This window comes from Cnephaeus nilssonii, assembly GCF_951640355.1.
Source record: "Cnephaeus nilssonii genome assembly, chromosome: 19".
NCBI classification, from domain to species: Eukaryota; Metazoa; Chordata; class Mammalia; order Chiroptera; family Vespertilionidae; genus Cnephaeus; species Cnephaeus nilssonii.
Genome location: NC_137090.1, coordinates 49,116,988 through 49,129,568, shown reverse-complemented (window position 1 = coordinate 49,129,568; position 12,581 = coordinate 49,116,988). Strand labels below are relative to the sequence as shown.

General features: G+C 40.2%; 1 protein-coding gene across 2 annotated transcripts in view; it reads right to left on the bottom strand.

Annotated features, from left to right (window-relative positions):
* AKAP10 (A-kinase anchoring protein 10) overlaps positions 1-12,581 on the bottom strand; it is a 114,927-nt gene that overhangs the window by 31,149 nt on the left and 71,197 nt on the right. For both annotated transcript variants that reach the window (XM_079797272.1, XM_079797271.1), the window contains 2 exons: positions 10,080-10,253; positions 334-443 (listed from right to left, as the gene is read on the bottom strand). In XM_079797272.1, the coding sequence (XP_079653398.1) occupies positions 334-443; positions 10,080-10,253 (284 nt within the window). The remainder of the gene's footprint in view (positions 1-333; positions 444-10,079; positions 10,254-12,581) is intronic.

Sequence of the window (12,581 nt, the reverse complement as noted above, 5' to 3'; positions counted from 1 at the left end):
GTGGAGTGCTTACTGATACCAGGCCATGTGCTAAATTCTTTTATGTGTGATCTCATTTAATACCATCAACAACCCAATGAAGTAGTAATATTATCCTCACTTTATAGATGAAAACTGAGACACAAAGAGATGAAGTAGTTTGCCAATAAGAGGCTGAGACAAGACTAAAACCCAGGAAGTCATTCCTAAGCCTTCACTCTCACCATGTTCTACTGCATACTATATGTAAACCTTTTGTGCACATAATTATAGATTAAAATAGCTTAGATTAAAATGAAAAAAGATGAAAAATTTAATATACTTGATAAAATTCTAGACATGTGCCAAGCTTACCCTGCATACGTCCGTTGATATAAAGATTCCGGATCCAGACTTGCAGCATCCACAATTATTGCTTCATCAAAATTTTTCAGAATTTTAACACTAGCTTTTTTCATACTGGACTACAACAGAAATTGTAAAATTAGTGGTATATTATTTAGGAATCAAATAACTCCTGGGTTTGGAATATGACAGATTGGTACAAATCTTCAGTGTTTGAAATACATGTAATTTTCACTTAACCCATCATTACTGTGATAAAACAGCAATGATTTTGAAATGTAACATCAATATATAACTACAGGGGGAAAGCACAATATTAAAATGCCCACTATATGCACTCACATGCCAAATGTTTTTCTCAAGTTCCCACAAATGTGCTGCCTTACAGCATTATGTTCCCATCTGTGCAAAACTCCCATCCACCCATGCATATGCATCTTAACTAATACATGTGACACCCAACTTTTACAAGATAAACCTGAATGCTTCTGATTCTCAGTGAGGCCATGTGACAAAAGAGAAGCTCAAGTTAACTTTCTAAATTAACCAGTTAAATAAGTGTAATAAGTTCCCCTTCACCATTCTATGTCCCCACTCCTCACTCCCACATAAAAAGCAAGTCAAAATTGATAGATCTATGAAATACAGAGCCATGGTTTGACCCAGAAATTCCACTTCTAAAAATTCAATTACAGATGCTCATGCAAAATGACTTATATACAAGATTATTCACTGCAGCATTATTTAAAATAACAAAAGACAGAAACACGCCTAATATCCACAACTAGGTATAGGTTAAATTAATAAAATAAATAATTGAACAGATACTTATAAACATTCTTTGGGGGTGAAGGTGAGGAAAGAGCTCTCTTTTTGTAGCCAAAAGGGCACAGAATTAAAAAGAAAAGAGCCCTAGCCGGTTTGGCTCAGTGGATAGAGCGTTGGCCCTTGGACTGAACGGGTCCTGGGTTCGATTCCAGTCAAGGGCACGTACTTTGGTTGCAGGTTCCCCAGTCCTGGTTGGGGTGCATGTAGGAGGCAACCAATCGATGTGTCTCTCTCACATTGATGTTTCTCTCTGTCTCCCCTCTCCCTAAAAATCAATGAAAAAATATCCTGGGATGAGGATTAACAGCAACAACAAAAAAATAAAATAAGAAAAGAAGCATCAGAATAAAGGAGAGGGAATACTTCTATGAGACCATTGTTACTCAGATTCCCAAACCAGACCAATCTCTGTAGTGTAGACCCAAAATCCTCAATAAAATACTAGCAAACCAAATCCAGAAACATACGGAAATAATTATACACCACAACCAAGTGGGATTTATCCCAGGAATGCAAGCTTGGTTTAACAACTGATAGTCAATTAACGTTTCGAGAGTAAAAACGAAAAGCCTGCACAATCATCTCAGCTAATACAGAAAAAGCATTTGACAAAACCCAACATACTTCCTCCCCCCTTTTTTAAATCTTCACCTGCGGCCTTAGCTGGGTTGGCTCAGTGGATAGTGTTGGTCTGCGGACTGAAGGGTCCAGGGTTCGATTCCGGTCAAGGGCACATGCCGGGTTGTGGACTCTATCCCCAGTAGGGGGCGTGCAGGAGGCAATCGATCAATGATTCTCTCTCATCATTGATGTTTCTATCTCTCCCTCTCCCTTCCTCCCTGAAATCAATTTTAAAAAATCTATTTTTTTTTAAATCTTCACCTGATGATATTTTTCCATTGATTGTTAGAGAGAGTGGAAGGGAGGGGACAAGACAGAGAGAGAGAAGCATCAATGTGAGAGAAACACATAGATTGGTTGCCTCCTGCACACACTCCAAACAGGGCCAGGGATCGAACCTACACCAAGGTATGAGTCTTTGACCGGAATCTAACCTGGGTCCCTTCAGTCTGTGGGCCAACGCTCTATCCACTGAATCAAACTGTCTAGGGCTCAACACACTTTCTTGATAAAAGAACATTCAACAAATTAGGAATAGTAGAGACCTTCCTCAACTTCATAAAGAGCATTTATTCATGAAAAACCCACTCTGAACATCTTACTAATTGATAAAAAACTGAAAGCTTTCCCCCTGGAAGTTCTAGCTAGAGCAATTAGGCAAGAAAAGGAAATAATAGGCACCCGAAGTGGATAGAAAGAAAACTTTCTATTCACAAATGACGTGATCTTATATATAGAAAATCCTAAATAATCCACAAGAAAACTATTAGAGCTAACATCAATTTAGTAAAGTTGAAGGTAGATGACACACAAAAAGCAATTATAGTTCTATGTATTATCAATGATGAATTAAAAAAAATTTGATTAGCCTGGCTGGTGTGGCTCAGTGGTTGAGGGTCAACCCATAAACCAAAAGGTCACCAATTCAACTCCCTGTCAGGGCACATGCCCGGGTTGCGGATTTGATCCCCAATAGGAGGCGTGTAGGAGGCAACCAATCAATGATGTTTCTCTCTCAATAATGTTTCTTTTCTTTTTCTTTTTTAAATATATTTTTAAAAATTGATTTCAGAGAGGAAGGGAGAGGGAGAGAGAGGTAGAAACATCAATGATGAGAGAGAATCATTGATTGGCTGCCTCCTGCACACCCCCTACTGGGAATCAAGCCTGCAACCTGGGCAATTGCCCTTGAACAGAATCAAACCTGGGACCCTTCAGTCCGCAGAATGGTGCTCTATCCACTGAGCCAAACCAACTAGGGCTCTCTCATTGATGTTTCTATCTCTCTACCCCTCTCAGTTCGTCTCTAAAAATCAATAAAAAATATTTAAAAAAAGATTAATTACATGTAATCAATGTTCCATAATGTTTTTAGAATAGGAGGATATGGAAGGTTTGCTCTCCCAGACCTCAAAATAAATAAATAAAATAAATTTTAAAAAAAGAAAGAAAAGAATAAATATCAAAAACATTTCTGGAAAGAAAGAATTTGATCCAATACAAGATAAAAGAAGTGATAGCTTGAGGGAAAGCTTTAAAAAATATTTACAAATTCAGGAAAAACAACGTAAGCACAAATGCTGAACTGCAAAACTTCAATTGCCTAGTCTTAATTAACTGCTAGAAGAAAGTTTTCATTAAGAACCCTCTCAGGGAGAGGAACCAAGATGGCGGCAAAGTTAAACAACTAAACTGCGCCGCGCACAACAATTTCAAAAATACAACTAAAAGACAAAGCTTCTACCACCCAGAACCACGGGAAAGCTGGCTGAATGGTAGATTTACAATTAAGAAGGAAAAAGAAAGAACAAACGCAGAAGGGCTGAGGTATGGAGGCGCGTGAATCGGGCTGGTGGCGGGCGACGGGATGCGCGGCTTTTTTTCCAACCCGAAGGAAGATAAGCTCCCGATCACTCTGAAATCCAGTTTCTGGGGATGCGCGGGGGACCCAGACACCTACGGGGTGAAGCTGGACTCTCAGCCATCGTGTGGGAAAGTGAAAGTGACTTTCTTGCTGAGGTGCGCCCAGAAATCAGTGTTTACTGCGCTGGAGCACGGGACACAGGGGCTTGGAAACGCAAAAAGGCAGAAAGGGCAGAAAAAGTAGACTAGCAGCCATTGCTGTTTACCACGCCCCAGCCTAGCGACGCCCTGAGACCCGCCCTGTACATTCTACACACCCGCCCAGGCTCCAAACAGCAGCTTTTGCATATAAATGGCCTGCCCTGAGGCAGCTTAACCAAATAAACTGCAGCTCCAGTCAGACTGCTCCAAAACCACCCAAGCTAAGAGGAGAAAACTGCAGTTTTTGCTGTAACTCCTGCTGAGTGGCCTCAGACAGTAGCTGACCTGCACCCCATTGGAGATCCAGAAACGAGGGCATCTAGTGGTCGGTGTGAGACGACACCAGATTTCAACCACTCGCATAGGGACACATTCCAGAGGCAGACTCAGTGAGCGCCAAAGCCCTACTGCAACAAGTCCCGGCCCATAATCGTGTCTCCAGCACAGCGATTCTTCCTTTATAGACACAGCGGGTCCTCATAGCCAATTGGCCTGGAGGTCAATTCCTCCCAGTGACACCAACAACAATCAAGACTTAACTACAGCACAGTCCACAAAGGGGTGCACCAAGAGCATCCACCTCAGGTAACTGGGAGGCTGACCCGTGGAACCAATAGGACACAAAGCTACCCTACCAACTCAGGAAAGCAGCAAAAATGAGGAGGCAAGGAAACAGATCCCAAACAAAAGAAATGGAGGAGAACAAACGACTGGACATAGAGTTCAAAACCACAGTTATAAGGTTTTTCAAGAATTTCATGGAAAAAGCCGATAAATTTAATGAGACCCTCGAGGATATGAAAAAGGTCCAACTAGAAATAAAACATACACTGACTGAAATAAAAAATACTATACAGAGACCCAGCAGCAGACTAGAGGAACGCAAGAATCAAGTCAAAGATTTGGAATACAAAGAGGCAAAGGACACGCCTCCAGAAAAGTAAGAAGAGAAGAGAATTCAGAAAGTAGAAGATAGTGTAAGAAGCCTCTGGGACAACTTCAAGCGTACCAACATCAGAATAATGGGGGTGCCAGAAGAAGAGAGCAAGACACTGAAAACCTATTAGAAGAAATAATGACAGAAAACTTCCCCCACTTGGTAAAAGAAATAGACTTACAAGTACAGGAAGCGCACAGAACCCCAAACAAGAGGAATCCAAAGAGGACTACACCAAGACACATCATAATTAAAATGCCAAGGGCAAAAGACAAAGAGAGAATCTTACAAGCAGCAAGAGAAAAACAGTTAGTTACTTATAAGGGAGCACCCATACGATTATCAGCTGATTTCTCAACAGAAACTATGCAGGCCAGACGGGAATGGCAAGAAATATTCAAAGTGATGAATAGCAAGAACCTACAACCAAGACTACTCTACCCAGCAAAGTTATCATTCAGAATTGAAGGGCAGATAAAGAGCTTCACAGATAAGAAAAAGCTAAAGGAGTTCATCACCACCAAACCAGTATTACATGAAATGCTGAAAGGTATTATTTAAAAGGAGGAAAAAGAAGAAAAAAGTAAAGATAAAAATTATGAACAACAAATACATACCTATCAACAAGTGAATCTAAAAGTCAAGTGAATTAAAAATCTGAAGAACAGAATAGACTGGTGAACATAATAGAATCAGGGGCATAGAATGGGAGTGGATTGATAATTCTCAGGGGGAAGGGGGTGTCTGTGTGGGGGGTATGGGAAGAGACTGGACAAAATCATACACCTATGGATAAGGATAGCGAGGTGGGGAGGTAAGGGCAGAGGGAAGGGAGGGAACTGGGTGGAGGGGAGATATGGGGGGGGGGGAGAAACAATTGTAATAATCTGAACAATAAAGATTTATTTAAAAATAAATTAAATAAATAAATAAAAGAACCCTCTCAGCAATAAGCAACTGACAAATAAATATAATCACAACTTAGTATTACCCAGGTCTTGATATTAAAAAAATATAAAAAATTACAGAATCGCAGGCCTGCACACTGAAGGGTTGAGGGTTTGACTCCCAGTCAAGGGCATGTACCTGGATTGCAGGTTTGATCCCCAGCCCCACAGTTGGGAATCAATCTATGTGTCTCTTTGACACTAATGTATCTCTCTCCCTCCCTTTCACTCTTTCTAACAATCAATGAAAAAAAAAATCCTCAGGTCAGGATTAAAAAAAGTAGTAGTACAAATTGGTAGTTACAAAACAGTCATGGGGATGTAAAGTACAGCATAGGGAATATAGTCAATAATACTGCAATAACTCTGTACAGTGCCAGGTGGGTACTTGAAATACCAGGGAGATCACTTTGTAAAGTATATGATTGTCTAAACCACTCTGCTATACATCTGAAACTAATATAAAAGAATATTGATGTAAACTGTAATTGAAAAATTAAATAAAAAACAATCCTATTTGTAATAGCATCAAAAAGAAAAAAATTCTTAGGAATAAACGGATCCAAGAAGGTATACAACTTATACTCTGAAAACTATAAATGTTGCTGGAAGGAATTAAGGACAACCTAAATTAGATAGAATGTCATTCCATATTCATGGACTGGAAGACTTACAATTGTTAAGATGACAATACTCCCAAAGCAATCTACAGATTCAGTGTAATCCTGATCAAAATGAAAAAGCTGATCCCAAAATTTACATTTGAAACTGCAAGGAACTCAGAATAACCAAAACAATCTTGCAAATGATAAAAACAAAGTTGAAGGACAAATACTTCCTGATTTTAAAACTTACAAAGCCATAGTAATCAAAACAATATAGTACTGGCAAAGGGGTAGACATATAGGTAGGGTAATAGAGTAGAATTGAGAGTCCAGAAATACACTCATATATCTAGTTAGTTAAATGACTTTCGACAAGGTTGCTAAAACCATTCAATAGTGAAAGAATAGTTTTTTTCAATAAATGATGCTGGGAAAACTGGATGTCCACATGCAAAAGAATAAAGTTGGACCCCACCTCACATAATATACAAAATTAACTCAAAATGGATCAAAGGCCTAAAACTTAGAAGAAAACATAAGTGGCCATGGGAAGTGACTGTTCAATGGGCATGAGGTTTCCATTTGGGACGATGTAAAACTCTGGAACCAGATAGTGGTGATGACTGCATAACACTGTGAACATTCAAAATGTCACTGAATGGCTAAGTTATGTTAAATGAATTTTACCTCAAAAAAAAATTACTTGCATTTCTATACACTTATAATATGAATATGAAATTAAGAAAACAATTCCATTTATAATAGCATCAAAAAATAAACTATTTAGGAATGCTTTTTTTAGAATAAAAAACTTACACTTGAAAACTACAAAATATTGTTGAAAGAAATTAAAAGAGATTTGAGTAAGTGAGAAGATATCCATGTTCATGGACCAAAATATTTAATATTGTTAAGATGGCAATACCCCCAAATGAATCTATGGAGTCACTGCAATCTTGATCAGAATCTTTACTGGCTTCTTCATAGAAATGAACAAGCTGATCCTAAAATTCAAATGGAAATAGGAGGATTCCAAATAGTCAAAACAATCTTGAAAAAGAACTAAGTTGGAGGAATTTCACTTCTGATTTCAAAAGTTATTACAAAGCAACAGTAATCAAGACAGAGTTAAATAGTTATCAACTGATTCAGCCCTTCTATTCCTACGTATAAACATGACAGAAATGAAAACATATATCCATACAAAAACTTGTATACGTATATATAAAAGCCTAAGCAACCGTTGCGACCATTATGACTGGCCGGTAGCTATGAAGCACACTGACCACCAGGGGGCAGACACTCAATGCAAGAGCTGCCCCCTGGTGGTCAGTGTGCACTCACAGCCAACCTCCCGCGGCCGGCCAACCTCCATGCCTCCCCCACCCCCGCCCCGACAGGCTGATGCAGATCGGCCCCAATCCGGCCAAGCCAAGGGACCCTACCTGTGCACGAATTTTGTGCACCGGGCCTCTAGTTATTCATTAACTAGGGGCCCGGTGCACAAAATTCGTGCACGGGTGTGTGTGTGTGTGTGTGTGTGTGTGTGTGTGTGTCCCTCAGCCCAGCCTGCATCCTCTTCGATCTGGGACCCCTAGAGGGATGTCCAACTACCCTCTCACAATCCAGGACTGTTGGCTCCCAACTGCTCGCCTGCCTGCCTTCTTGATTGCCCCTAACCGCTTCTGCCTGCCAGCCTGATCACCCCCTAACCACTCCCCTGCCAGCCTGATTGACGCCTAACGGCTCCCCTGCCAGCCTGTTTGCCCCTAACTGCCCTCCCCTGCAGTCCTGGTCACCCCTAACTGCCCTCCCCTGCAGGCCTAGTCCCCCCCAACTGCTCTCCCCTGCAGACCTGGGTATCCCCCAACTGCCCTTTCCTGCAGGCCCGGTCGCCCCCAACTTCCCTCCTCTGCAGGCCTGGTCACCCCTAACTGCCCTCCCTTGCAGACCTGGTCCCTCCCAACTGCCCTCCCCTGCTGGCCTGATAGCCCCCAACTGCCCTCCCTTGCAGGCCTGGTGCCTCCCAACTGTCCTCCCCTGCTGGCCATCTTGTGGTGGCCATCTTGTGTCCACATGGGGGCAGCCATCTTTGACCACATGGGGGCAGCCATCTTGTGTGTTGGAGTGATGGTCAATTTGCATATTACTCTTTTATTAGATAGGAGAGCCAAAGGTAAAAAAAAAAACCCAAATATTCATCAACTGATGAATAAACAAAATGTGGCTGTGTCTGCATGATGGACTATAGTATGATTTAGCCATAATAAGGAATAAAATTTTTACATGCTTAACAGGTTAAAACTTTAAAATATTATGCTAAGCAAAAAACCACATTATGCTAAGTAAAATAAGCTAGTCACAAAAGACCACGTCATTTGGGTCCATTTATATGAAATATCTAGAATAAGCAAATCAATGGACACAGAGCAGTAGCCTGCAGAAATGGGAGATTTGGAGGGTGACAGTTTAAGGATACAAGGTTTTTTCCAGGGTGAAAACCATGTTCTAAAATGGATTGTGGTGACAGTTAAGCAACTCTGTAAGTATACTAAATGCCATAGAATTATACAATGTAAATGGGTGAATTGTATGGTATATGAATTATATCTCAATAAATCTGTACACACACAAAAAATAAAAATAAGACACACAGTTATAAAATGACAAGAACAGATCACACTAACCTAGGCCATCAAAAGTTGGATTGTAACCACCCTTGCAGGGGGAGGCTAGTGACCGGAAGGGGATATAAGAGAGTTTCTGACATACTGATAAAGTCCTGTTTCTTAATCTGGATGCTGCTTATGTGGGTAGTTCTGTCTATGAGAAGTCTTCAAACTGTATATAGTTATGATAGCGCCAACTTTTCTGTATGTATATTATAAATGTAAAAATATATTTTATAGTTAACACCTAGGTCTTTAAAGTGCCTTAAAGCCCAAAACATTCCATCCAGCCTGTATGAAAAACAAAGTGGCAACCACATGCAGCATGTTAGCTCCAAGGTAACCTTAAGAGCAGGGAAATGTACAAGGAGAGCCTATTAATAGCAATAAAATAGTTCCGTTTTATAAATTAAGAAAATTTGTCCAAGGCCCAGTGTCAAAAATTCAAAGTATTATTTGTCAAAAGAGATGAAAAAATAATTATGCTATATTATTAAACTTGTGGTGAGAAACACTAGACAGGAAATAGAGTTCTGGCTCTCGCACTTGCTGTGTGACTTCAATAAAGGCAGTTAACTTCTTAATACCTCTTTAGATCTCTTCTCTTGAGGATAACCCACTTCCTGTGATTTTGGGGAGACTCAAGTAAGGTCTGAGATATGAGAGCACTCCAAAACCAAACCAGAGATTAGGAAATATACAATAGCACTATAATTCAAATGAAATCAAAAGCTCTTCAGTGAAATACACAATAAGAAATCTAACAGTTCACTCAATTATTTTATAAAATGCATCCCAAACAATTGCATAAAGAGCTCTTCAGAGGCTATAAATGTGTATTATATTTTGTGATTATTGAAAGGAACAGCTAGTGTCAAGCAGGAAAATGGCCTGAAACAGCATGATACCTTACATTATAATATACACAAATACTTTGATTAGAATATATAGTAAGGAGGCTAATTTTATTTCACCTTTGTTTCTTCAACAACTTAAAACTTACAAATGGGATCTGTAACTGGTATTTAAAGGAAAGGATTTGTACACCTTTCTTTTCTAATGGCAGAGGCAAATTGGTGAATACCTGAGATGCTGAGCTGTCAGAACCACCCTGGTGAGAGTCGTCAGGAGCACCAACAGAGCCATGAGCAGTCAGTGAAACATTCCCTCCCAGAAATTCATCCCCTCGAACCGAATGGATGAGATCATTCAAATATTTATAATATAGATTGCTGGACAGAAAGCCAGGCAAAAACACCTGAAAGAGAGGACAAGCATTATTTTAAATGCTGAAATCAAATACAACTAAAATTCTATTTTTAAAACAAAATTTTACAAATGACTTTACTTCTCCTTTTTACATTCCAAGTAATATCCTTTTATACAGAGTTTACACTGTAACGAAAATTACAACATATATAATTTATATTTTTTTTCCGCCAAAAAACACTTTACTATGAAACTATTACATAGAATAGATATTTAGATTTCTGGGTGACCAGAAAATTGTCTAGGGAGTGGATATACATTGAAACTAGATTTTTCTGGTTTGTTATAAATATTAAAATTTTTGTGCATGTATATTGATATTTATTTTTGAACTGATTTCCTTATGATAAATTACTAGGAGTATGATTACTGAATTAAACAGTATGAACATTTTAGTTTTAATATACAGTATATGGGCAATTTACCCTTCAGAAGGATGTTGTCAATTTGTTCCACTAGCAATATATCAAGGTATCTGTTTTTTTTTAAAAAATTGATTTTAAATTAAAAAAAAAAAAAGAAAAACAGATAGAGGAAGGGTGAGAGAGAAAGAGAGAAACATTGATGTGGGGGAGAAACGATGATCGGCTGCCTCCCACAAGCACCCCTACTGGGGATCAAACTCAAAACCTGGGCACGTGACCTGACCGGAATCAAACCAGAATCCTTTCAATGCACAGAATGATGCTCAACCAACTCAGCCACCTTGGCCAGGGCAAGGTATCTGTTTTGACACAGGCTTTCAAACACCAGGTTGTGTTTTTCTTTTCGTTCTTTCTTTTTTTTAACCTTTAATTTAATTTATTTTTAATCCTCACCTGAAGATATTTTTCCACTGATTTTCAAAGAGAGAGGGAAAGACAGATAGAAACATCAATGTGAGAAAAACAAAGCCCAGGCCGGGGAGGAGCCTGCAACCAAGGTATATGCCTTTCACCAGAATCTAACCCGGCACCCTTCAGTCCACAGGCTGATACTCTATCCACTCAGCCAAACTGGTTAGGGCCAGGTTGTGTTTTTCAAATTATCTATACTAATAAAAGAGTAATATGCTAATTAGACTGGGAGACCTTCTGGACATCCTTCCAGACAAAGCCATGGTGGCAGGGCCGAGGCAGAGGCAGTTAGGGGTGAGCAGGCCGGTGGCGGCAGGGGGGGGGTGTGTGTCAGTTGGGGCGAGCAGGCTGGCAGGGGGGGCAGTTGGGGGCGAGCAGGCCGGGGGGGGGGGGGGGGGGAGGTAGGGGCAATCAGTCCGGCAGGGGTGGGCAGTTAAAGGTGATCAGGCCGGAAAGGGGGGGGACAGTTGGGGTTGATCAAGCCAGCAGGCAGGCAGGTGAACCGTTAGGAGCCAGCTGTCCCGGATTCCGAGAGGGTGCAGGCCGGGCTGAGGGACACCCCCCCTCCATGCACGAATTTCATGCACCAGGCCACTAGTTGTTAAATAAATGTCTAATAACTATGGGTGTTTTTATTTGCATTTAAAAATTATAAAAGATAGCCCTAACCAGTTTGGCTCAGTGGACAGAGCGTCGGCCTGCGGAGTGAAGGGTCCCAGGTTCGATTCCAGTCAAGGGCATGTACCTTGGTTGCAGGCACATTCCCAGTAGAGGGTGTGCAGGAGGCAGCTGATGGATGTTCCTCTCTCATCGATGTTTCTAACTCTCTATCCCTCTCCCTTCCTCTCTGTAAAAAATCAATAAAATATATTTTTTTAAAAATTAGGAAAGATGCTGAATAAGTTCCCATGTTTATTACTGGCAGTTGCTATTACCAACTTTTCCTGCACAGCACTTAGCACGGCTGTAAGCATTTATGTCTGTGTGTAGTTGTGTCTTTTCTTAGACAGAGCCCTGGGAGGGCAGAAACCATGTTTCTTTTGTCTACCACTCTAACACCAACAGCCAGCACAGAACTACGCAAAGCACTGGCGAATGAATCACCTCTGCCTTTTCTCCATTTATCTACTTGATTCTTTAAATTAGTTTAAGTTCTTTACATACACATACATATTTAGTAAGAAATTTTTTTAGATTTTGTTTTTCTCTCTTGTTTTAAAATGTAATGCAGACCTGAAACGTTTCCTTTAAGATCAGAAAGAGTATAATTTTAAACATGAAAATATTATTTTCCCAGGCCAATAGCTGATACTCTATTCAGTTTATCACTAGCTTTCCAATGATTTGATTTTTATATTGAACTCTTCCCCATCCCGGAATTCCCTTGTTACGTGGGTACTATGTTACAGTGCGTACTTAACCCCTTCCACCTAGATACACATGACATACGTAGCAACCTAACTTCATGGGCTTCTCCTGGA